The 27,218-nt window shown below is 40.2% G+C and overlaps 1 protein-coding gene across 2 annotated transcripts; it reads left to right on the top strand.

The window, feature by feature from the left end:
- The first annotated feature begins 1,035 nt into the window (after positions 1-1,035).
- On the top strand, positions 1,036-27,218 carry paxip1 (PAX interacting (with transcription-activation domain) protein 1). 2 transcript variants are annotated; one of them, XM_076744756.1, is made up of 24 exons: positions 1,055-1,237; positions 4,722-4,856; positions 5,948-5,991; positions 6,189-6,252; positions 6,575-6,685; positions 6,842-6,917; positions 8,297-8,824; positions 10,024-10,127; positions 10,331-11,080; positions 11,138-11,252; positions 13,341-13,435; positions 15,006-15,101; positions 15,498-15,635; positions 16,472-16,593; positions 17,386-17,570; positions 17,984-18,027; positions 20,180-20,247; positions 20,360-20,462; positions 20,650-20,818; positions 21,189-21,289; positions 21,556-21,690; positions 22,000-22,075; positions 23,274-23,334; positions 26,907-27,218. In XM_076744756.1, the coding sequence occupies exons 1-24, from the start codon at positions 1,157-1,159 to the stop codon at positions 26,920-26,922; spliced, it is 3,417 nt and encodes a 1,138-aa protein (XP_076600871.1). In that variant the 5' UTR covers positions 1,055-1,156; the 3' UTR covers positions 26,923-27,218. The 2 variants fall into 2 exon arrangements, with proteins under 2 accessions (XP_076600870.1, XP_076600871.1); XM_076744755.1 differs by having other exon boundaries at positions 1,036-1,237; positions 10,331-11,252.

Below are 27,218 nucleotides of genomic sequence, written 5' to 3'. Positions count from 1 at the left end.
ACAATGTTAATATTCACAAGGGACTGGCTGAGTTCACTCCAGACTTTGTTGTAATACTTGGAAACTGATTCAAACTTGTCAACATTGACTCAAACCTGTGACTGCTGCCAAAGAAGCGGATCCTTATAAAATCAAACATTTTCTATTTTGAATTCATAGATATTATTGTGTCCAATGAGAATTTTGTTCCTCTCGAGACCCACAAATTGAAAGGAGAGACCACTGTAGACATCCTGCAGTACTGTCACTGTAGAGAACTTGTAAATCAGTTTCCTTAAGGTGGAATTAATGACATAAAATCCATTCTCAATAGTATGACAGAGTATATGTGAATTAGCTATGCTCCAGGTCCTCCACCTGCTTCTTCTGTATAAGGATGGTATTGACACAATTAGTGGTATTGAACAGTAATGAAGAATAGAACAATAATAAAACTCAAATCTTATTCTGATATTAGTGACTGTTTTCTCAACGATATAGACCTATATATGCATAATATTCAATTAACATTTCAGCAATATTTTTCCAGTAATTCAATTTTTTTTTCTTATTACTTCTGTCTAATTCGTATCACCATAATCAGAATGAAATGTTACATTTTTTTCCAGTTGCATTTTACTCCAAGATGACCATTGGATTGCTATGTCTGAATGCTCAAACGCTGTTACACAAGAAATTATTTTGTATTTTCTGATGTTCACTTTTTGGTTTTGATTGTAAATGACATGAAATATTGGAATGTCCTCATGTTCCTGTCTGGTTGCGATAATCTAGGTTACACGTTTAGATAGAACCATTCACTTTCATATTACAGGGGGATTACGTGTCCATCAGAATATAAATGTATAAATTGCTGCCCTTATAGTCATCTAATATTCGTAGTTTTCAAATTCCCTTCTATTCAGAGGCACATTAGACAACACCGTACATCATAGAGTTAGAAAAGACAAAATATATGAATACACAACAACAAAAAATGATAGACCCCCCCTCAGTATTTCAGAATGCTGTAGTCCAAGGCGCGCTCAGCGATTTGGCGCTCGAGTGTCCCCGGTTTACTGTACGCTCCAAGCCAGCTGCTGTAACGTAGACGTTTTACTCTTTTAGCTTTTGACTGGTTTTAAAATAAATAATCCTATGACATTAATGGGCAATCATGTCTGAAGAGGAAAGCAAGGCTTCCGATGAACTTTTCAAAGATGTCAAATTCTACGTGGTAGGGGACATTGACCAAAAGGTGAGGCTCTGGTCGTTAGCTTCTTGCAGCTAACTTGGTAGCATGCTAACTTGCTAGCACCATTCAAAATAAATGGAGAACTGCAGGAGAAGCTAACTAGCTAGCTAACTGACTGACTGCCTGGCTGACATGCTACATGAAAAACAATGAGCTTGGTCTTTAGTTAGTGTTGTGGCGATCACTATATTATGCCTTGTAAAGTTGTGTGATACATTGTGTTTGTGGTTTGTGATATTCCTCTGGACTCAATATTTTGTGCAGAAGCTACCTAGCACTGCACTTTTATACAGCCCTTTAGCATTAGCTATGAGTTTCGTAGTTGCACAGATGGATAGCTGCTAGCTAAGAGCCTCCGGTTTACCTGTCACAGGGCTTTCTAAGCTTGTAATAAAACTGGCGTTTGATAGCATGCTTTTTCTAAACCACGACTGCTCAACAACCTCAGTACTGTTACTGCGCTGTTCTGACGTGTAGCGAAGCACCGAGGTGAACAGGATTATGCACGGTGTTATTTTGCATCAACCTGTGACTATCAACATCTTGCTCAATTGGGCGCTCCTTACTGCGCATGTGTCAACGCTATTTCACTCGCTGGTACTGGAGACCTGTGGCACAGAGCTCTACTTCCTGCCAAATAGTGGCTCCCAGTCGCGCCTGTCTTTGAGCGTGTTTATACACAGCAGATGCGTCGAATGAACTGATATGTCCGATTGAGTAATGGGATTTTGGTAATAAAGGAAGGCAGCGATAACACCGCTGTGATGTTATTGCTCAAATGAAATAAGAATATGAGAGCGTACAGGATAGAAAAACTGTAAACTTGTAGAGATAAACTCAGGCCTGGAATTAAGTCAGTTTTAGGGCAAGGCCACTTTGAACTTTGATAAATACAAATTTAAAGGGGCATCGCAGCCAAAACTAGTGGTTCAGTTGCAAAAAGTGATATGACTTTTCCACAGAATGCTGTCAGATTGATTCTTTTTAAATGTGAACAACTCACATGAACCATTATTGTTATATTTTAATGATAAAATGCAGACTATAAATGGGCTGAGGCTGGTGAAGATTCAACAGCCATGCAACTACTAGCATTTAAGAGTGAGATTCTAAGAAGTCACAACAATGACTTAAAACATTTTACATGTTAAACATTAAACACATTGATGAGAAACTTCACAAGATGAGACTACTAGTCTCGTCACTAGATACACTGCAGTCACACAGCAGCTGACAGAAAGAGGTCATATTGTGCAGGGAAATATGAGCTTTTTTTTGGGTGAATAAATGTTAATGTTACTCATAAAAAGAAACCCAAAAAAGGACTATGAGAATGCAGAGCTTTCGAGTTTCATCATGAGTCATTAATAATTCCATTAAGCACATCATGTATAGGAAAGTAGTGTAAAAACACGCACACAAAGGGCAAGAAACTGTCAGAAACTGAGTACAATTAGCTAATAATCAGCCTGATCAGCCACTGTCAGTAATCAATACGAACACACATTAAGAACATGTCATTAGGCTGCAGCTAATCCATTAATAAAGCCAATAACAAACCAAAGTCAATGAATGTCAGACAACCTTATCATACTTTGACAGTTACCTTGTGTTTCTGTGGTAGTAACAAAATGTAAAAACATGTACATACAGTATGAATTAAAGAGAAGCTTCCTGCGCTCTCCAGGGAAAATATTACACCAAACTCCCTTCAAGAAATAGGACATAGTAACAGTTCCTCATGTGTCTACAAAAACACACAGAAACTCAGGATAAAAGGTGTTGTATGTTGACAGTCATCTTGTCAATTCAGCATCAATCCATGAAGTTCAACTGTATTTCCATACAAACTTAACAGAATTTGGATTTCATCGCCTTCACACCCTTCCAGCTTCCATTGGCTGCCTGTGCTATTTTAGTGGGAGACAGCTGTGGAAATGAAAGACAAACAGTTTAAAGATTTTTAAGGATTTGTCACTATAATACGTACCGATTGGTGGATCGAATACCTGTCGAATTAAACGCACACTCATAACACTTTTAATTCACCGTATAACATCAGAGAAAAAACAGGGTGTGTCCTCTGAATGTGTCAATAGTCAGTTTACTGTGTCCTTTCAGATTTTAACGCAGGATGCATACCTATCAATATTATTGGTACTTAGCTAACACTATGCAGCAAAATGCTTGTAAACGAAAAAGACACATGTATTAACACTTACACTGTGTAGTATTTAGCTGCCTTTGCTTATTACATAACATTCATTGTTAGCTAGCGGCTTAGCTGTTTGTGTTTACAGAGTGGGAGAAATTTTGCTCTACTGTTGATGTCCAGCATGATGATGGAAATACTGGGAAATTTGAGTTTGTGCATTTGCTGCGTCACATGTAGCTTCGAATGAGGAAATCCGCAACTTCATTTTAAAGGCAGAACGGCCAGTTGAAGACAGGGCATGCCAAACTGGCCGTGTGGTAGAAGGCGCATCATGGCTGCACCCTGGAGCATCCACAGCACTGGCTGTTGGACTGTGGTGTAATTCCTGCCCTGTAATGCACAATTTCATTTTTCATTTTGTGAACTTGACTGTCTGGTGAAAACCATTCTCACTGCTGTTCACATTTCAATCTTAACACTGGCTGTCTACATCTAAGATGGGGTCCATGTTTCTATTCTTCCATGTCTCTTTGGTGCTGTACAGTACATGGGTTTCTATGGATGCCTTGTTCAAGTGAGGAACCAGCTAACAATTTCAATTTTTCAGTCAACTGTACAAGACAATGTCAAAACTACTAACTCCCTAGACTGGGGCGTAACATAACTAAACTAACTAAATTATCACAAAAGAGAGATCCTGTCAGGATTCTCTGACTGTGATTGATGGATTCTAGTGGTCGATCAATAAGGCTTTTCAGTTGCAGATGCTTATGTTTACAAAACAGGATCGATGTATAATGCAGATATCACGATGGTTTTTGCATCTGATAAAATATAACAATGTAATGATGTAAAAAAAATATGTTTGTGGTCCCAGTTAGGGCTGTCAAAATTGGCCAAGAATGCCCCCCCCCCCATACCGTGTTATTATTTGTGGAATCGGCTTGATGTAAATTCCATTTTCAATCAATGAAAGTGATGCTGTGTGCAGAGTTTCCAATTGGCAGCGGTCCACGTGTCCTGGAGGATTCCAATATCCCAAACAAATGGGAGGAATTCTGGTCATAGACGTTTTTTTTCTTTGTGATGTGACGTGTGTGTGTGTGTGTGTGTGTGTGTGTGTGTGTGTGTGTGTGTGTGTGTGTGTGTGTGTGTCTCTGAAGCAGAACAAAAAATCTGTTTTGGGCAACCTTGTTTTCTCTTGCTGTGGTCTTATTTTAAAGTCAGCTGAAATTATCCTGCTGTTTACCTTGTATGGTCCAGTGTCCAACTCATGTTATCGTCACTGTTTAAGATGGTCTGGTCTGATGGAAACCTTTGCTGATATTCCAGGTGGTGCAGCTGCTGAAAGCGGGGAAAGGGAAGGAAGTGTCCTACAATGCTCTGGCCACTCATATCATTGCAGAAGACGGGGACAACCCTGAGGTGGGCGAATCCAGGGAGGTGTTTGACCTGCCTGTTGTAAAGGTAAGGATTATACCAGATTGTGTTCGCACAAAGGGTGCACAATATGGCCATAATCTTCTATCATGGTAAATGTCATTTTATGTCAAGGTATAGAAATTGGGCCTTTCTCAATATGTGTTCTTCTCTGTACTTGTGTTCTTGTGTACTTGAGAAACCTCATCAGTCTGAGCCCAAGTACTGTTCCAATTCAGAAGTCCGCATCTCGCCAAGTACATTCAAATACCCGGATGTGTTCTTGCCCCTCCCATTTTATCGAGGATGCATCGGGTGGTGACTTGTGTGGACTTGGGGCAGGCACGTATCCCAGAATGCATTTCGTAGCACCGATGGCGATGGAGAGGACTCACAACTGTTAAGTTACAAGTTTCGAAATACTACTGTTTTAGTAGTACGGAGTGTGGTTTTACGATTATTTTATGTGAGAAAGTGGATGTTAAAACTTAAAATCTGTGGTCGATTCATCACGATAGCGCGTAGTTTAAAATTTGCTCCAAAGTTTTTGGAGATAACCGGCAGACGAGCTGCGATGGTGACGTCATCAAGTACGCTGCCGTCCCTATTGCAGAATGACTGTCCTGCGTCCTGCCGTCCTGGAGAGACTGTACTCCCAGGTCGAACTTGCTAAGTCCGAACTGCCAAGTTCGTAAGTCCGAACTTGGCGTACTTGGTATCGAGAAATGACCATTGTTACGTAAATTTACTTATGAAATGGTTTCAAATAACCATAGCATACCACACTGCATTACATTTGATTATTTTCTTCTTCTATGTGAAACTTCCATACAAACAAAAACAACTGCCTCATATGAAACAACAGCTGAGTTAAAAAAGAGTCAGAACAGTAAGGCTAACTGTCCTTCCAAATATAAACTATAAAGTTTCCAAATGAGAACAGAGATGCAACAGCCGTGCATTCCCACCACCAACTCTCTCTCAGCTCACTTGAGAATGTGGTAAGTAGTCCTTCTGCCCAAATCACGCTGGATTGCTTCATCGCTCTATCCACCTTGAGTATATACACTAAAGCTGTCTTCTCACATGAAGAAGTAAATATTAAGCATGAACTTACTTTTCCTCTTTATGTTTTCCAGCCATCCTGGGTGATCCTCTCAGTCAGATGTGGAGACCTGTTACCGTATCCTTCCACCATCAAGTCCAAAATATCTCAAACTTGTGTCATTTCAACGTGTTTTGAAGGAAACAGTTGCATTGGTAGTAAGAGCACAATGTTAATGTTTAGAATTCCAGAAACGGAAGAAAGCATTGTAGAATGTGTGGAATTTATCAAAATGCCACACCTGCTGTGTTTTTCCATAACCATAAACACCACAGAGTAACTGGATTCTCCCCAGAGTCAGGACAGATATTCTTTGGTGTAACAGCTTGTCTTCCCAGGGTGAGTGTGTATGAGTATATGTGTGTGAGCTGTCTTAGAGAAACCCATTTTATTCTTTTCAAGGTTTCTACATTTACATGTCGTGGAATTTTGAGGTTAATCAAGATAGGAGAGGTCAGTTGAATTATTCTGCAGCTGGCATATGTATTGACAGAAAAGCTGCATTCAATGCTGCTTTACTCATTGGTGTTTGGAGGAAAGCAGGGAAAAGGAGGACGTCGGCTTACCTTTGGCCTTGGATTGACAGTTTTTACCTTTAAGAGACATGACTAGTCTAGAATCTTAAGCTCATCATTGTGTATGTATTTGTGTGTTTACACAGCTTCCAGAGGATCTCAATGCTTTGTGGGCTTACATTACCTTTTATGGAGGGGACTGTCAGCTTAACCTCAACAAGAAGGTTACCCACTTAGTGGTGAAGGAACCAAAGGGGGTAAAGTGCATGCTTTGTGTGTCGTCTTCACTGTTTTACTGGTTTCACTCTGCCGGTTATTGCTAAGAATGTCTGTTAAGGGAAATTGCCATGTTCATCTTTATGGGCACTTCTAATTATACAGTGTATTTTTTGGTTGCATTTGCTTCCCTCCAGGCCAAGTTTGAGTGTGCCCTGAAACACCCTGGCATCAAGATTGTTACTCCAGACTGGATAACAGATTCTGTTAAAGGTAATGTCAGTGCTGTCAGTCCAATCTGTATTTGTAGTTAGCATAGATTGGTTGGTCTTTTGCACATGTAGCTGATGTAGATGTAGTAGAATCATACAATTTTCACCAAGAGGAAGCTGCAACCAGAGAATATTTGACAGATTTGCTTGAAAAATATCTGAAATGATTCATTGACTAAAAATTGCCAGTTTATTTTCTGTTAATGACATTTACGAATAGTAGTGGCTCTACTCTATAGTGCTGTCAATTGACAGAAAATTATCAACAATTTTATAATCAGTAAATTGTTTTAACCCTTTTTAGTGAAAATATAATTTTATGACATCTGTACAGTGGAAGTATCAGAGACATTAATCTGGGAACATTCACAGTGACTTGGTTGCTGTTTGCTTGTGTTTGCTGTCATTGCACTGGGTACTGACCCTACCTTGATGATTGACAGGATAAATAAAATTTGTTCAAACCAGATGTAGCTTAACATGCAGCAGGGCTGTCGGTGAATATCCTAAATTTGAATATATATTTGAATTGTAAAAAACCTAGATAATGAAATTTAATATTTGCAGCAGATTCACTGAATGCATGCATGATGGACGGAAGGGTTTGTTTTCCTCAGTGCTCTCACTCAATACTGGACCAATGTGAAAAATTGCCCTCAGTCAATTTGACACAAAAACATGGAAATTAGGGTCCATAATCAGATGATAAGTGACTGGCGTTACCCCCGTTTGTTCAGGACATGTGGACCATCACCAATTGGAAATGTAAAAGACATTATTTTATTTATGTTGAAATGATATATGAGTAGTATGTCTCTTGTTGCAATGGTTTTCCCTCTTGTTTATAATGTGTCTGTGCAGAGCATGGACGTTTATGTTGATAATTGTCATTACTGTGGTGGTTTTAAGTTGTAACCATTAGTGAGATGGCTGTTTCTTGACTCTAGCTCTATTTTCACAAAATGCTACCAGTATGCTAGAGACACATGACACAGCTCACACACACTGACATAAACATAGAATTGAGTTGAGGAGATCGTTGCATACCCGATCCAGCTGTTTGGGTCAGACCAATATCTGATATCAGTGTTGGATCAACGCTTCCCTATTTGAGACTTACTGTATGTAAATCAGGAAATGGAAGAATAAGAAACCTTAAGCTTGCAGCTGGCATAGGGACTGAGGCATAGTCAAAAATTCTTTATTTTGAAGGCGCACTAACAAATGAAGCTAAGATGAAAATATATGTATGTATATATATATATATATATATGTGTGTGTGTGTGTATTATATATATTTCCAAGAAAAAAATGCAATAGAAAATCATTACAATTGATGCACATTCGATGTGTCTCATTCTATCTTTCCACCCTTCACAGACAAAAACAGGAAGGATGAGGCACTCTATCACCCCAGACTCACATATGTGGAGCCTGAGGATGAGGAGGAGAGCGAAGCAGAGTCATATGACCAGCACTCCCATTCAGATGGAAGCTATAGCCCCCGACGATCCCGGCTGTCCAGTGGTGGCTCGTCTGGTGAAGAGTCCAGCCCCCGCAGACGACCAGGACCCAAAAAACTGAACTCTGTCTCCCCGACCTCCCCCCGCAAACCTGAGCGCCGCAGTGAACGCATGTTCGATGACTCTGATGATGACTTTTCCACAGAGAAGGAGGGCACCAACCTCAACTGGACGCCAGCTGAAGTCTCCACACCGACCGCCCCAATTCCGACTGGCACACCAAGACGGCGGGTTGGGCCACCTGGCAGCAAAGATCCAGTGTCAACTACAGGCAGTGGGCTAATCAACCTGTGCGCCACCGTGCCTCCTGCACCTGGCAGCGGAGGAGCCATGCCTGCAGAGGCTCGCTCTGCTGCTGCTGCCATCAGTCACACCACACAGCAAGGTCAGTCTGTCAGTTCATACAGCTCTTCCACAAGGCTGCACAGAGAAAGTCATTTATCACCATTAGACGTACAGTACATTAAAGACCTTACTGTGCTGTGTGCTAGCAACCATCTGACAGCTTCTATTTAGATAGTCTAAATATTTGCACTGTGTTTGAAATGACCTAATACTTACTACCATCGTACACAGCCTGCAGTATGTACGACACACTGCATGCTGTTTTTCACAGTGTGGGGTATGAGACTTCTAAATCAATTTGTTTTCCTGTCTGCAAGGTTAGCTGGTTTCCACTTTGGGAAAGCGAAAGTAAACAATAACACACTCGGCACTAGCTGCATAATTTCAATAAAATATGTAAAAAATTTAATGGTAACAGTGGTACAAAAATAGTATCTTTCAGTTGTATTTGTGGCTTTCCTGAAGTGTCATCAGTTTTAAAAATACTGCCATTATTCAAAATGTACACAACTGATTTCTCACCTCAACCAACAAAAACTGTCTCCAAAACTGTACATGGGCTGCCAATCGATGTCTTCACAGTGAGATCTTGGACAGGGTAGTTTCTATTTTCATATCAGCCAACCTTGGTCACTGTAGGTCTTGGAGAGGCGATCTGATTGCCAGGATGTTAAAAAAGTAACAGGCACCTCGCTGATGCTTAAAACTGTAAACCAGCCCCAAAATGATTATTAGATAAACCACCAGGTTCTGAACAGACGCATTACAAACACTAACAAAAAGTCACCGTTGTGTTTTGGAACACAAAATATTAAACATAGTAAACTTCTCGGTCCAGCACTAGGCATGATGGGACATGTGGGCTGTCTCTGGCTTTGTCCAGAGAGCAGCACATTCTGCCTAAATTGCAAATGTAGATAAATATATTTATTTGGTGCCTTTTTATTGAGCATCAGCCTTACATTTATGTATCTTTGAGAAATAGATTTGAATCGTAAATAATTGCTTCAGATTGTGTTTACGACCGTGAGACACAGCTGAGACACGAGCCTGCATGCAGACAGAGCTACATAGATTAAAGTGAGAGATGAGCTTGTGGTGTAGACAGACTGTGTCAAAGAAAAAACTTATCCCAGCTGCCAAAGGTCCCAAGATTCCTTATAAAAAGATTTTTTTGTTATTTGTTTATTATTTATTTGTAACCTAGTATCCTGTTGATGAAGATTTTTCTTGTTCCAGTTCCAGAGGGCATCCCTGGGTGGAGCCCGGCTGCTAGAACCCTCCGCAACATCACAAACAACTCTGACATACAGCCAGCCAACCGACCTGCCAATGTAACACATGTAAGAAATCTCAATGGTTCTCCTCACCAGTTTATAAGAGCGGTGCTCTGACTCAGTTTTCCCTGCATGCTGTCACTGAGGCAACCTCTAATATTACTTGTAATATTTTTATGGTTATGGATGAGTGATGACATCAAGATGACAGTACTGGCATCAGTGTTTTTTCTACATTTAAACTTCTTCTTTGTCTTTTTCTATTGCAGATCATTCAGAATCTGACAGCCAATCAGACAAAACCACTGGAGCAGCAGACCAGTCAGAGCCATGCTCAGACCTCTAACAGTACCAACCCACTTGTGCTCAATCAGTCCAAAATGGTCAGCCAGCCCCTCACAGCTGAGCAGCATCAACAGTTACTGCAACAGTCACAGCAGGCTGCTCAGCAACAACACCAACAGTTACCACAGCAACCGCAGCATCCCATGATGCACCTCCAGCAGCAACATCAGATGATGCAGCTACATCACCAACAGCAACAACATCAACAGCAACAGTCACAGGTTGCACAACAACAAGGCTTCCCACAGTTGCCCCAACAGCAGCAACAGTTTCTGCAGCAACAACAACAAATGCACCAACAGCAAATGTTTTCACAGCAGCAGCAGCAGCAGCCGCCGCCGCCACAACAGCAGCAGCAGCAGCAGCAGCAGCAGCAGCAGCCACAACATGCCTTCTCCCAGCAGCAGCTGCGGCCCCAGCAGCTCCTACGGCCTGGTTTACAGCAGCTGCAGCAGCAACAGGCACTGCAACAACAGCTCCAGCAGTTCCAACAGCAGCAACGCATGCAGATGTTACAACAACAGCAGCAACAGCAAAATCAACAGCAGTTGCATTTACAGCAGCAGCAGCAGCAGCAGCATTTCCTACAACAACAGCAACACATGCAGCAGATGCAGCAGCATCTGCAGAATCAGCAGCAGCAGCAGGCTCTGCAGCATCAGAACCAACAGGCTCTGCAGCAGCATCAGCAGCAGCAGCAGCAACAACAACAGCAACAGCAACAGCAGCACCAACAACAACAGCAGCAGCAGCAGCAGCAGCAGCAGCAGCAGACAACGCTGCAGCCTCAGCTCCAGCAGCCTACTCACATCTCCCAGCTGTTTGGACATGAGCCTGGACAGGACAGTGAGTATACCCACGGTCAGCGTGGTGGGTGATTATGGTCACTCCAGGCCAAACTGTTTTATATGGGTTGAGCACATTGGTCTAGAGTGAAATTTTAGTATGATTCTGGACCGGAATGTTGGACTGACCACTATTGGAGCATTTCTTATAAAGTTAACTGAAATGCTAGATAAATAAATAACTCTCCAAAAAGGTTTAAAAGTAATAAGAAAAAATAAACAAAACTACTAAAACTTAAACCAGATCATGGTGCAGGAAGCAGAGTTGCTTAGCAAAAGCTTATTTTCTTATCAATTGCTGAAACTTTACTCACTCAAAATGAACACGGCTGGTGAGGTCATTGTAGTTAACTTTTGTTACTGCAAGTGCACTATTCAAGGACTCTGCTGGAAGAGTGTCTGATTTAAAATCCATTGCTTTCGCCTCCGTTGAGCATTGTCAGCGGTGTAACATGTTTGTTGTCATAGATGTAAATGAGAAGATTGTGGTGTTTTTGTATGTTCAGAAATATCTGCCACCTTACCTTTGAAACACAGAAAACACAGAAGATCCTCTTTGCCGGTCTGTGGCACCGTTGCCTTCAATACTGATAGGAAATTACTCATGATGCATAGCCTATCAGATTGTGTTGTGGGTGGGACCAGAGTTTATGTTCGACTTTTTTTTTTTTTTTTTTTTCCTCCAATACGGCCATTGATATTCCAGAGTTCCAGACATCTAGAACAACTTCTGGACATATATTTTGAAAGGATTTAATATTTAAAGGAATTAATAGATTGTATTAAAAAAAAAATGTGGCTACCGGCTGTAGCGCTCTGATTCAATACTGGAAAAAAAATCAAAAATTGTTGTCTCCATTAGTCACTTGGGGACAAAAACCATGAGAAAATAGGGTTCATAATGAGACAATAAGTGACCAGATTTCCCCCCGTTTGTCAGGGACAGTCCCGTCTTCCAGGACTTGTGCACACAATGCCACTGTCATTGATTGAAAATCACATGTAGGTCAAGCTGAAACAAGCGAATAATTCAACAACACAATTTGTGTTGAAATAATGTGTAAATAGAATCTTGCTGTAATGCTTTTCTCTCGTGGATGTAATGCCCAAAAACAGATGCTCAAAGGCATTCGACCCAACGGATTTGTTTAAGAAGGAATATTCAAACGTCGTTATTGTTTCTTGTATGACTTATACAATTGGGCTTTCACAAATTTCGGTTTAACAGACTGACGGTATGGGATGTCATTTTTGGTTCCATGATAAATGACTTTCAGCAGACACTCGTGTCTCTTCTCGACAGGTTCGTGTTATCACAGTTGGCCACTTTGCTGTTGTGTTAAATGAATAGCTGAAACGTGGTCAGAGGACTGTGTTCTGTAAGTGTCCTCTACCAGGTGGTGCAGAACACGTAGTCATTTCCCTCCACCTTTTCATCTCTTCACTATAGAACTTCTCCTGCCAGTGTGCTTTGAAATATCTGTGTGCATTTTTTTTCCCCTGGACATGTCAGATTAGTGTTGGGTTAACTGCTGTTGAGCCAAAGTGCAGGCTGGTGCTGAGTTATACAGCTTTTGAGTCTTGTGTCATGAATAGTCATGCGACCAAACACTCAATGAATCTCTCAATGTATCAGCAACAGAGGCAAAACCAGATTTGTGTGTAATATGTTTATATTTAAGTTGGCTTGGCAACGTATCTTATAGGTTATACAATAGTAAGCATATTTGATGTGCTATTAATTAATGTATTCATTTATTTGGCATATTTCCCACTGTACATTTTGGCCAATCGATTTAAAAAGAAAAAAAAAGATCTGATCATTATGAAAAGGTTGAATATGGGGGATGATAATCAGCCAGCTGCTGTCTGTGCTGCTATACTGACCTCGTTTTGCAGAAGGTTTTAAGATTTATCTGTCATGGAGTCCACTTTGGAAATGATTTTAGAACCTTTATTTCTATGTGTTTTTTCAAATTGGTTGAAAACTCAGTTCTAGTACAAGAACATTAAAAGACAAGACCCTTTTAACTTGGTTTTCTTGAATCTACAGCTTCACTTGAGTAACTTTTTCTCTCCTAATTCTCAGTTCCACAGGACGGCTTCCTGCTGGGCTGTGTGTTTGCGATTGCTGACTACCCAGAACAGATGGCTGACAAACAGCTCCTGGCCACATGGAAAAGGGTCAGTCACACAAATGAGAGCAAAATGATCTTCATTTGAATTGAGATAATTGACCAGGGGTCTCATTTCTAGCTGTTACATACTCACGACACTGGGCCTGAAAGAGGAGAATGCCACTTCCCACATTAACGTCCTCTAAACACAAACTTGATGGGAGAATGTGCCTACGTGCGCATAAACTGTTCCCCCTGTGAGCATTGTGGAGACAGGAAATTAACGATGCAGATGGTGAGGTGCTGAATCAAAGCCAGATTGAATTATGATGCCTCACACATTTCATTTCACTTAATATCGAATGTTAATTATAGATCCATGTTATAACAAACATTCAGAGCAGCAGTGTGCGTTGTACTTGCGCTTCTAGTGAGCCATGACAAAAGAATCTTTCAATTTGAAAAAAGAAATCAAAATCTGCCCATTGTTTCATAACCATTTTTCACTATCATATCCTCCTACCAGGAAAAAAAATATTGTCCAATCATTTTTTTTTAATTCCTTAATCTTTGTTAGGTAATAAGAATACTGAAAACATTATTACTATCATTTAGATTTTTTTTTTGAAAAAATAAAAAAAATAAAAAATAAAAATTAATTTAAATAATTAAATAACAATTTTACATTTTTAAATTTATAAATACATTTTAAATACTTAAATACTATACTAAAATACAGTTAAAATAATTCAGACAATGTTTTAATGTGTTGATAAGAGACTTATCTAAAATGTGCCAACAACATTTCAAACTAAAATTTGCCCAATAAAAAGTATTATACACTTTTCCTCTTCCCATAAAATGTGCTTGCACTGATGGACTCCATTTTCCTTAATGAGAAAGAGAAAGGCACCAAAGCCCCACCCCTTCACTTTTGGTATCATTAAAAAGCCCAAGATGTCCTCTGTAAAGGAGTTAATTCAGTAGTATGCAGTGATTGGGAGATATTCGGGTTTACACATGTCCTCCACAGAGGACAAATTTGAACTACTGGTAGTCAGGAGGATATGCTCCACCTTCAGAGGAGAGGGCCACACTGCATGGTAGCTAACTCATATATTATAGTCACTGTTTGAAGAAGTCGAGTCAAATTTATTTGTAAAGAGCATTTAAGAACAGCCCACGTGGACCAAAGTGCTATACAGACTAGGGTTAGACTATCCAATTTGTGATATCATTAAAGCTTCCCCAGATATTCCCGTGGTTATGTTACTACTAGTAATTCAAATTTTAGGACTTTGAGGGAACTGCTTATCATTGGTAAACTGTTTCCTGCCACAAGATGGCTACACTGCCCTTCAACTGCGATTTTCCTTCTTATGTTACATTACTGTTTTTAGCATGTTTGTAGATTTTTTTTTGGGCACACAGTATTTTTTCTTTTGTGTACACACGCACTTTTAATATGGGTCATACACATTGTTTTATAAATGTGACCCCAGTGTTATGAGTGGTCATTAATGATGAAACATATATATTCAAAATGTATTTTAAAATACACAGAAATATTGCTTAGCATCAAAGATGGTGACAAAATGGTAAAGGATGTTGGAATTACGTTAGTTTTCCTCCTTCAGGTCATCCAGGCGTGTGGAGGTGCTGTTGACCCCACCCTGACCAGCAGTTGTACACACCTGCTGTGTGAGAGTCAAGTCAGCAACATGTATGTACAGGTAAGGTTTTGTGCTGTCTGTCACAACTGTGGTAAGGACTCCACTTTAAAACATTCCATGAGTCACAGTCTCCTTCATATCTACGAATAGCCACCTCAAATGCACAGCAGTCAGTCATCATGTAACAGAGGGAGGCAATATAGAAGATGAACCAAAATGTCGACAGGAAAGGGGATTGACTAAGTGTCTTAAAGTTGAATTTACTGCAGGAGAAAGGGCAATCTGCTGAATGTGCGGACTGAACAACATGATGAATGTTAACCTATTCTGCTCCTTCGTTTAGTTTAATTAGACTTAGACTTAGAGTCTTAGAGTTAGAGTCAAGTTTGATTTAATATACCAAAAACATGTCATCTTTGTCACAGTTGTTGATGTTTGTGGTGATTTCCCTGCCAGGCACTCAGAGAGGGGAAGCGCTGTGTAACAGCCCACTGGCTCAACACTGTCCTTAAGAGGAAGAGGATGGTTCCTCCTCATCGGACATTGCATCTGCCCTTTGCGTTCCCTCCTGGAGCGAAGCCTTGCTCTCAGCATGTAGGTCCAACTCCCACAAACAGCTGCCACTTCAGTTCACAGTCATGTTTGTTACCAGTCTAAAGTCTGTTTGTGTGTCTGATGAAGACACTGACCATAAAGAACTGCACTCACACACACACACCGTGGGCTCATTACGGGCATCAGTCACTTTGGCTTGTTTTTATTTATTTCTTATTTCTTTGCTGCTGAAAGTTACACAGATGCAAATGATGTGTAGTAACATATACTAAACACAATAATCGTTGTTTAATTATCACCATTGACTTTTTTCATGCTATGTTCAAGGGCGCTAGGAGAAAAACTCCTCAATTGCATGTCACATCAGCTTTGTTTGTGAGGGGGAGGGACAGTACATTAAACATGGGGGTTTCTGCTGTGACATAAGCAGGAAGTAAACAGTTGGAGTTAGATTTTAATTCCAGATGCTTATAGCGAAGACAGTTGTGTGTTGTGTTAATGTTAATGCAGTTGAGGTCATCCAGTTGACATGATTGCATTCCTCCGTTCTGCCCCTCAGATTGATAAAACTTCTCATAACTACAGCTCAACCCAAGGCATCATGGCATTGACAGCGGACTGCGAACATCAGCAATAACTGTTTTCAACACAGAGAAATGTGTGAATAATCACAGAAGACATTCAGAATCAGTGAAAGGACAGCCTTGGCCAGCCCAGCACTCACGTAGATTATTTATCTTTTAGTCCACCTACACAGGTTGAAAATGGTGGAAAATGACTGTCCTAACCACTGGTATTGTCGTCTTTTTAACCATTCTGTGTTTCTGGCATCTGCTGTACTCTATCCTTTCCTCTGTCTCTGTCTTTCCTCTCAGATTATATCAGTGACAGGTTTCATGGATGCTGACCGGGATGACCTGAAGTTGATGGCCTACCTGGCTGGTGCCAGATACACGGGATATCTGTGTCGCAGTAATACTGTCCTCATCTGTAAAGAGTAAGATTGTCATCCAAAATAAACACCATTTTGCGAAATGACCTGCATGCTGTCAGGATTACAGACTCCATTCACACTATAACAGAAACCACCAGGCAGCAAAGACGTTTCTAACAGCACCCCCTCCAAAACACACTCACTGCACTGAGGAGCTCCATCAGTGACAGGATGCTACATCCAAAGTGTGTGAAAGAGCGGTATCGCAGGTCATTCCTCCCTGCAGCTGTCAGATTGTACAATAAAAACAACCCCAAGTAATCAGTGCAATAGTCTGGACAATAAGCTGTGCAATAATACATGTACATAACAATCTGTAAATACGATCTGCAATTTCTTACAATTTTTTTTACAATTTCTTTCTTTTTATTTTTATTTAAATTCTCACTCTTTTGTATATACTGTTTTGTTTCTAATCTGCATTGCACTTCTTATATTAATCTTTACTAATCTTTACTGATGCTGCTGTATTCTGAAATTTCCCCTCGCGGGACAAATAAAGGAATATTGATTGATTGATTGATTGACAAGGACCAGTTTGCCCTCATTATCTAGTGCATCTTTGTCATGATGTTAGAATACCACATGTTAGTGCTGAAGAATGGAAAGTTTTATATAGTGAGGCCTCAATGTAGAACCTCTTATTCAGTGATAAAGTGCTTCTAAAAAGAACACAAATATTTGTGCTGTGTATCATACCAGTTCTGAATGTTTTCTGCCATCCAGCCATATTGACCTGTGCAAAAAATCAGGTACATTGTTGGTGATATCATCGTCTTGTATATCTCTCTCCAGACCCAGTGGGCTTAAATATGAGAAAGCCAAAGAGTGGAAGATCCCATGTGTGAATGCCCAGTGGCTGTGTGACATACTGCTTGGCAACTTTGAAGCATTGAGACAGATTCAACACAGCAGATACTCCATCTACACACACCCTGAACCACTTGTGCCAAACCCACAGCTTGTCCAGAACCTCCTGGGTATGTACGGCTGACTATACCATGATCAACACAGAAGTTTATTTTGTGGTGGATATTGAGTTTTATTATGTGAGAGTTGGCAATATTAATAGAATAATGGACGGGAGGAAATTGCACACAGTAAGACAGACAGGCAGGATCTTTGGTGGATTTTTTAAAACTGCACAGCTGTTTGTGGATTAGCCCACTGGAAGTATTATTATGTGGTAACAACATATATGTGTATGCATTTATACACGGCACGAGTATGAGTACCGGGGTATGAGAAACTGCCTTAATATTTAAGAATATTTGAACATCAGTAGTAGTATCAGTCGTAATTGTCTCTTTATGTCTAGGAGTGTGTGTGTGTGCGTGCGTGCCTATGTGTATGAATAAAACTGTCTTGCATTGGCTTCTGTTTTTTTCTGCAGCTGCCTGGAGAACGCCGGTCAAAGTATCTCCTGAAGCTTTGACGGTGAGTTTCTTGAGTCATGAGAAAAATGCCGCTGTGTGCTTCACGCTTGTCTTCTTTTTGCTGTGTCAAAAATGGCTCAGACATCAGCGAGCTCTTCAGTTTCATTTTACCTCCATGCAAGAGCAGCCTTTCATTGCTCCACCGGAAAATATTTACTGTCCTGACAAAAGATCTGTGTCCGTGTGGATTCACAGGAGGCATGTTTTTCTTTTTGTTACTTTTTTATGTGTACATCACATTTCATACATACCAGTGCAACACAAAGTGCTTTATATAATAAAAACACACAAAAAAAGAAAAACAAAACAAAACAAACAAAATGTTCCCACCCTGACCACCAGCACATCCACTCCCACATACCACCTCCATCCACGTACAAACGTTAAATGACTATTGAAAATACTGATTCAACAACAACAGGAAACTCTATCCTAACTTTTCATGAATCTGCAATGAGGGAACACCAGAGACAGGATAAAAATGGAAACAGTCATAATAACCCAATGAAATACAATAAAAGATATTAAAAGATTAATGAAAAATAACAGATAAATAATAAAATGAAGTCACTATAAATAATGTGAGTAAAACCTGAAGTGTAAGGTGGGGTACTAAAAGGAAAATAAAGATAAAAATAATGAGAGAATAAAATAGTTCAACCACTAAGAGGAGGCACAAACAAATGAACAAAGAAGAAGTTCAGTGAAAAACCAGATTAAGAATGTAGACCTTAAGTTTGCTTTATATCAGATATCAGACTTGGAATATACCAGACTCATCTCTGATCAAGGTGATGGTGAAATCTGAAAAAGAAAAAAAAAAAACCTGAAAAACACCTGATCAACTACGTCACACTCACACAGGTTGAAAACAAGGGAAAATATATAGTTTTTGGGATGATAATCGCATCAGTGATTTGATTTAAAAAAAAAACGTAATTTAATGACAATTCGAAAATCATGATCCATCCCGAGTCTGAATTGGACTGTATCTGATTTTTCCATACCTCCATACTTTCCAGCTCGAAAAACGCTGCTAATGTCTCCTCCTATGACTCTGCGTTAGTTTGAGACCAATCACGAAGGTCCTGGTTGTTTACATAAAGAGGAGGGGGTTTTTAGAGTGGAGGGAGCGCTCTTCATGCGATATACAATCTCTGGGGTTACTTTCTTCTGGATTGTTATTGGTGTTTCTATGGTGAATTTGGGTGCTGCCCCTCGAATCTCTGGACTCTGACTGGTTGATAGAGGTGTTGATCATCAAAATTAACCAATGGGTTGCTGAGACATTGACTGGTGTAAGTGCGCAAGCCAGCGCTCCTTCTCATTTACACATGAATGGGCAGAGCGCTCACAGAGCGACACTGCTCACCAGCCCGAGGTGTTATTTTACTGTTTTATTTGCATTTTATTTGCATTTCATCCTTTTATACAATTAAAATAAAAATTTTAATTTTCTACTGTCTTCCAGATGAAAGAAAAAAAAAAAACGTCATATACCATGAAACCGTTATTTTTTTAAAAAAATACCATGATATACGTTTTTGGTCATACCGCCCAGCACTATATCTTGCTGTTGCCTCCGTGCAAATTTTCCATTTTTAGCTGTTCTTGTTCTCGATTCAGCAGAACCCCCCTCTGTGTTGGTTGACATAGGCTCGTTGTTAGTTTGATGGCTGCTGTTGGAGAGCCTGCAGCTGGGCTACTTTTTGAGTAGCTAATGGGTGATGCGTTTTGATGTGTTTGCTCTTTAGCCACAACTTTCTTGAGGCTAATCGTGCACACGGCTTTGTTCATTTCTGCTGGCTGACCTTTATAATTGAGACTAAACCCAAACTACTCCTAACAAGTCCTGTAACGTTGTCCCCACTGCTGACAGTCCCTCCCTTTCTCAGCTCAGTTACCTGTTCCACCATTAGACTGACCTCTGGTTGCATGTGCTGTGCACTACAATGCATTACCTCAATAGAGCGTCTCTGTATCAGTTTGATAAAACAGGGTTAATGTTTTACATATTCTGTAGCTTAAACTTGTTCTGCAGTACAGATAGAAGAGATCAAACAGGCAGCAAATGGCAGATGCTGCACTACTTTACTTTTATGGATGTGTTGGCTCATCTGATTGTGTCTCTGTAATGTTTGTGTGATGTTTAGAGTCTCCAGCTGCTCCAGAAGCAGAAGATGACTGACTCCACCAACCAGCCTGCAAACAAGAAGGCCAGGTCAGTAGAGCAAATCTCGGTGCAGGCTTTTTATACTTGGACCAAACATTAACTGTCCAGATTGCCATGCAATAATGATATCATGGGTGAATGTATAATTCCATGTGCACAGACTGGAAGAGATTCAGTCCCCCAGTAAGAAGCTTCCTCCAGAGTCCACTCCTCGAGTCATGTTCACAGGCTTTGAGCCCACACAAGTACAACAGTACACAAAGGTAAAGTCAGACTTCACAAAGCGAATCATGAAACAGAATGTTAATGTTACACTTTGTAATCAAGTACTTGAATTAGGTCACTAGCTGTCTGTTTCTAGAATGTCAACATTAGCTTCTCCACGCGCTCCTGCTATTTTATCTTCTCAGTGTTTGATGGTGTCTGTGCTCATCTCTTCCTCCCCTGCAGAGGTTACATGCTTTAGGTGGTGAGGTAGCAGACAGCAGTCAGAAAGTCACTCACCTAGTGGCCACTAAGGTGACTCGCACCGTCAAGTTCCTCACTGCCATGTCTGTGGTCAAACACATTGTCAGCCCAGAGTGGCTGGAGGAGAGCTGGAGGAGCCAGAAGTTTGTGGGTATGTGTGTGTTTGTGTGTTTATGTCAGAAAATGTATCTGCAAAAAAATGTACAAAAAGGCAATCCTTGGTTTCAGTTTTCCTGTTTGAGTCTTCCTCTTGCTTTTTTCCTTCCATTTTGTCGCTCCACTGATCAGTTCCTTCCTTCCATTTTTGTAGAGCAGTTGGAGTGGCCATTCAGCTCCTACTGAAAAGAATTAGTATGTGTGACATTAAAAAATAGAAATTAAAAGTTCCTTTTATTTTACAGTCTTATTTTTGCAGTAGGACCTTTTCCCCATTGCTGGACAAATAAATTAATGTGTAGTGTTTCAATCAGTAGGTACTTAGTCTTCTGTGTGTGTGTTCGTGTGTGTTGTTTGTGTTGCAGATGAGCAGAGTTACATTCTGAGGGATGCAGAGGCAGAGGTGTTGTTTGGCTTCAGTTTGGAGGAGTCACTAAAGAGAGCCAACAGTGCACCACTCTTCAAGGTTAAAAAAAAGCTTCACACACACGCTGAAATTAGTAGGACTGCAGCACTAACCTAATGGAAGGAATGATTCACGCAAGAACATACTATATTTTTTCTATATGTAATTGTCATAGACCACTGGTTTAAATACTGGAAAGACCTTATAGAGTAGTGAAAAAGTGGTTTGGTTCTGGTGAGTGGATTTTGTCTCTGTCCTTCTGACTATCTGTCCTTCGCTGTCTGTCTCTCTCCTTGTGTGTCTCTGTCATGTGATGGGTGATGTAGGGGAAGTACTTCTACCTCACCCCAGGGATCTGCCCCAGCCTCAGCACCATGAAATCCATCCTGGAGAGTGCTGGAGGAAAGCTGCTGGCCAAACAGCCCTCGTACAGAAAGATCATGGAGCATAAACAAAACAAGGTCCCTGAAAATAGTAACTGAATAGAAACTGTGCCTGTCTACTGTCATGTGTATGTCCTTAAAACAAGTCTTTGACATGTAACAAAATTAGCTTGGTGTAATAACTGTTGGTTTGTAATGGTTTGAAAGGCCCCACAGTATTTCTTTATCCAAAGTCCTCACAGCTGCTGGTAGGTGATGCAGTTCAGGAATGATGATAATAATAATTTTCAAAATAAAACAAACTGCAATAAGAATTACTAAAGTGGCTCTGGTTATTTGACAGAAGTCTGGCTTTATTTTTATTTCATGTTGGTCTTTTTATTGCAGAACCTTCCAGAGATAATCTTAATCTCCTGTGACAACGACCTCCACCTCTGTAGAGAGTACTTCTTGAAAAACATTGGTAAGGTACACACACAAACACACACAGTCTTTCTCCTGTTTAAAGGTCCAGTGTGGAGGATTTAGAGGTATCTATTTGTCAGAAACGGAATATAATATTTATAATTCTGTTTTCATTAGCTTCTTATCACCTGAAAATAAGAACTTGTGTTTTCTTTACCTTAGAATGAGCCCTTTCTGTCTACAGAGGAAGTAGGTCTTCTGCCACAGAGTTGCCATGTTGCACCACCATGTTTCTATAGTAGCTCAGAACGGACAAACCAGATACATGCTCCAGAGAGGCCTTTTTGCATTTTTTGTGGCCACCATACATTCTTCTACACGCTTGGAAGGGGAGGTTGAGGCGAGGAGTATTTAGTTGCTTGCAGTGTGCAGCCTCACTGCTAGATGCCACCAAATCCTACACACTGGGCTTTTATGTGCTTAGTGTTGTAAATGTTTAGAAGCAGCTGTATTTGAGGTGATTGTAGTTCAGATGATAGTAAAGATGTCCCGGCTGTTTCTCTTTACTCTGCTCACTGTGCTATGCTGTGTTTCTTTTCTCTGCTCTACTGTGTTTCTTTAAGCACTGGAGGTCAAAAACCTTGATGGGGCGTCCATAGTGTTTTAATATTGATCAGGTGTACACATATGTGCACACCTGATCAATATTAAAACACTGGTCATAGACTTTCCAACTCTGTTAATGGTGCCATGTGAAATTTTCTTGAAAGCAAACTAAAGTTACGTCAGTGTTACACCTCGTGTGTATCTTTGAGGTCTAACAAACACATGGAATCTTTTTCTGCCCTCATAAAACATTTACAAAGCCGTTTATAAAAGATATTTTCTAATCTAAATCATTTACTGCCATGTTTACTAGCTGGCAGTCTTCTTCCTCTCTGCCTTTGTTGGCACCTTGCTATGTTTCTTGTTGCATTAATACATTGTGGGAAACTGTGAAATCAGTGGCAAGATATGTCACACAGTTGAATATGCGTGTGCATCCTTATGCAATGCAAACAAAAGAGGGAGCCACTCTAGACATGGCTCCACAGCATTACTTGTGGTAAAAAACTCCACAGGGTACCTTTAAATACACAATACAAGGTGAGCAGCAGCACCAAATGAATTCTGTGCCTGTAAACCACGATGTTCCTTTAGAACTTGTGCTGATGTGTTTTGTGTCATTGATGTGCTCTTCTGTCTCCGTGGTCCAGATGTCCACAATGCTGAGTTCATCTTGACGGGAGTTCTCACCCAGAAACTCAACTATGACTCATATCCTTTCCAGCCAGTGATGGCTCATGACAAAAGGCTTCTTATTGGATAGTAGCATCATTTCTGCCGTCTTCATTTCAACATGGTAGCACTTATGGATTACAGTCTGACCGTGTGTGTGTGTGTGTGTGTGTGTGTGTGTGTGTGTGTGTGTGTGTGTGAGATTAGGGCTTTCTAAATTGGCCAAATGAGGACGTTTGATTATTCCTTCTAAAAAACACATAGGTTCAAGCCATTTGAATATTTATTTTTGTGTGTTATGTCCGTAAGAGGGAAAACTAATATATTAAAAGACAGACTATTGGTATATTATTTCAACATGAACATGTCTTTAAGATCTTCATATCTACAGATTATAAGATAAATAAATAGAGTATGTCCTTTACTGTGTTGTTGAATTATTCACTAGTTTCTGCTTGACCTTCGTTTTCAATCAATGAAAGTGACAGTGTGTGCCGAGTTTCCCTTTTTCCCACTTTTGTGTATCCAAGTGACTAATGGAGACAGTACAATGAAATTTTTTTTTTTCAGTATGGAGCGGGAGTGCAGCACACAGAAACTGGGTAAAATGTGAAAATATTCCAGCTCCTCATGCTGCTTCTCTGATGTCCGCCCTTTCTCACACTCCTCTCCTAATTTGGTGGATTGAGAGCTTATTTCAACCAAACCAGAGTTAGTGATGATTGTTGGAGCAGTGAAAGATAAATCAAGAAGGTTTTTGTGAGTTTTATATTGTTTTTGTTCGTTTGAATGAAGTATGTTGTTCAACACTAAAATTACTGTTCCTGTCAATGAAATCTGGTGACTTTGGTGAGAGTGATATAACAGCTGTTGATATAACAGCTTGGTGGGATCCTCCATAATGTTGTCAAACATATATTGCGTATATCGTAATAATATTATAGTAATTTGAGCCTGTCAGTGGTGAAAACAAACACTCTTAGTGGATGTACATTGATGGAGGGATTACATTGCAGCCCATTTCATGGCTGCTGGTGGCAGCACTAACACAATACTGAGAAAACTTGTCACTAGTCACTTGGACACAAAAGCATGGGAATATAAGGACCATCATCAGATTATATTTAACTGTAATTCTACCCCGTTTGTCTGGCATGGTGACGTCTTCTAGGACATGTGGACTGGCACTTGTTGGCAATTTGAAACTCTGCACGCAACGTCAGTTTCACTGATTGAAAAGGAAATGTAGGTCAAGCTGAAACGTGTGCATGATTTAACAACATGTTATGGAACATTATTTTATCTATTTATTTTGTAATGTGAAGGTGTGTAGAACTTAAAAAGACATGTTTATGTTGAGAGTAGGATGTCTCGTATTGGTTTTAGACATAATGCGCAAAAATAGATATTTGAATGGTTCGAACCACTGAGGTTGTTTTTTTAAAAAGGAACATTCAAATATAATTTTTGGCCAATTTTGACAGCCTGTGTGTGTTTGTGTTTTCGTGTATGTACAGTGGCATGCGTGTTTGGGTACTTAGCTAAGCCGGTAAAGGATGACCTCATTTTGATACATTTAAAGATGACATGTTTCTTTACTACTTTCAGCCACTTGCTTTTTGGGCCAAAAGCGAAAGTTTGGCCATGGTCAGTACTTAGTCATACCCCCTGGCAAGTACCACAGCTTGTAAGCACGTGTTGTAGCCAGCTTTCAGTTCTTATTTAGGGGGATTATTGCCCATTCTTCCTGTAAAAGGCTTCTCATTCTGTGAGATTATTGGCCATCTTGCATGCACTGCTTTTTTAAATGAACAGATTTTTAATAATGTGAAGCTCGGGGGACTGTGAGGGCCATGGAAGAACCTTCAGCTTGTGCCTCTTGAGGTAGACCATTGTGGATTTTTAGGTGTGTTAAGTATAATTATCCTGCTGCAGAAGCCATCCTCTTTTCATCTTCAGTGCTTTAGAGATGTGAATTTGCTGCTATTTAATTGAAGCCATTCATCCCTCTAATGTTCCCCGTGCCTCTGGCTGCAACACGAGGCCAAAGCATGAATGATCCACCCCAGTGCTTGGACATGCACAGTTGGAGAGGTTTTCTTCTCATGAAATTCTGCACCCTTTTTTCCCCCCAAACAAACCTTTCTCATTGTGGCCCAAAATGTTCTTTTTTAACTTCATCAGCCCAAAGGACTTGTTTCCAAAATGCATCAGGCTTGCTAAGCGGTTCCTTTATGAATTTCTGATGCTGAATTTTGTGGTGAGGATGCAGGAAAGGTTTTCTTCTGAAGACTCCATGAAGGTCATATTTGTTCAGGTGTAGCTGCACTGTAGAACAGTGCACCACCTCTCCAGAGTCTACTAAATCTTCATGAAGGTCTTTTGCAGTCAAACAGGGGTTTTGATTTGCCTGTCTAGCAAATCTTACAAACAGTCCTCTCAGAGAGTTTTCTTGGTCTTCAGACCTTAAGTAAACCTTCACCTTCCCTGTTAACTACCTAATTACAGTATAAGCTGAGGAAATGGCCTGAAAACACTTTGCTATCTTGTCGCCTTCTTCTGCTTTCTGGGCATCAATTATTTTAATTTTCAGAGTGCTTGGGAGCTGCTTAGAGCAGACTGCTGATTGTTTGGACAAGGTTTGAGGAGTTACAGCAATAAAGCTTTGACATTTGCATCATTTGGCTTTTCCTAATGATGACTGATCAAGCTGTAGCCCAAACAAGCTGATTAAGGTCTGAGAGTTATAAGAGGTCAAATCTCTTGGGGTACCCAAACATTTTTGGCCTCAAAGCCTGTGCTCTCAGGGGAGGTGGACCTATTGTGAAACAAAGATCAACAGGATTGTCTAAAATGAAAAGAATGAGGGATGACAGGCTTGATCGCTCTGTCGGGGAATCATGGGAACCATGATATGCACAAATGCATGTGTGTATTTTTAATGTTTTCAATACAAAACACGCGGGGTTATAAAAGGTAGAGAGTTATGTTGTAAGCAAAGGACAAATGAGAAGTCATTTATGTCGGGAGATATGGCCCACTGATCTGTGTGAGGACAGAATGATCCACACTTGACTCAAAACTCTGGTCAGCACGACTCAGCAGCAGTAAATGCTGAAATGTCAGATCTCGCAGTTTCATCATATCGAGAGGCAAAAATACCATCTACATGTTGGATTTATTATCTGCTAATGATAGATCGCTGTGTAATTAAAGGACCATAACAGTGTTTTTGAACCTTTGTCCAATTTACCGCAAATCAGATGTTTTCTTTGCATTACCGCTGACTGCTCAGCATGATGTCGTTACAGTGATCAGTTTCACCATGGGACTAAAATCAACTTGAAACCTGTTTGAGGTGATGTGGAACAGACTCAGATCAGGCTACTCTTACAGGTGCATTACTACTTTCCAACAGCCAATAACTGTAGAGGACATGTATCAGTAATGTTAGATACAATGGTCAGTGTCCACTTTAATAGGTACACATAGTTACAGCTGATGCAGTATAATCCAACAGTGCTGCAATCAGTCCAGTCTTCCAGTGCTTTACAGAGCTGTTGTCATTTTGGAGGAATATTTTGTCCAGTCAGTTTCCTTGACAGTTGCACGTATAAATTCACTTGATGCTAAAGCAATGATGACATCAGGAGGAAGAAGAGGAGGACCAGACTAGGAGGCCACCTGTGTACAGTCCAGCCACATTAACTTTTCTATGTTTTTATTTCTGTGCATAGATTCCCAGTCATTTTGTAGCTTTTTGTTACCTGTTTCAGAATAAATAAATTGATGTTATTTTTGTGAAATTAATGTTTAAATTATGGAGGATTTTAACCTTTTTGCTGTTTTTCCAAATAGATTGTGTAAAGGCTTCAGCTCATACATGCTGCTTTTTGGAATAAAGACTGTATATTTGTTTGTGA

This window comes from Chaetodon auriga, chromosome 12, assembly GCF_051107435.1.
Source record: "Chaetodon auriga isolate fChaAug3 chromosome 12, fChaAug3.hap1, whole genome shotgun sequence".
In the NCBI taxonomy this organism is placed as follows: Eukaryota; Metazoa; Chordata; class Actinopteri; order Chaetodontiformes; family Chaetodontidae; genus Chaetodon; species Chaetodon auriga.
This window is presented reverse-complemented; position numbering and strand designations above follow the sequence as displayed.

Excerpts from the sequence above, each read along its gene's own strand:
- paxip1 (XM_076744755.1), top strand. The coding sequence starts at position 1,157 with ATGTCTGAAGAGGAAAGCAAGGCTTCCGATGAACTTTTCAAAGATGTC. Across the intron at positions 4,857-5,947 it reads TTGACCTGCCTGTTGTAAAG|CCATCCTGGGTGATCCTCTC; the intron begins GTAAGGATTATA and ends TATGTTTTCCAG. Across the intron at positions 10,128-10,330 it reads GACCTGCCAATGTAACACAT|ATCATTCAGAATCTGACAGC; the intron begins GTAAGAAATCTC and ends TTTCTATTGCAG.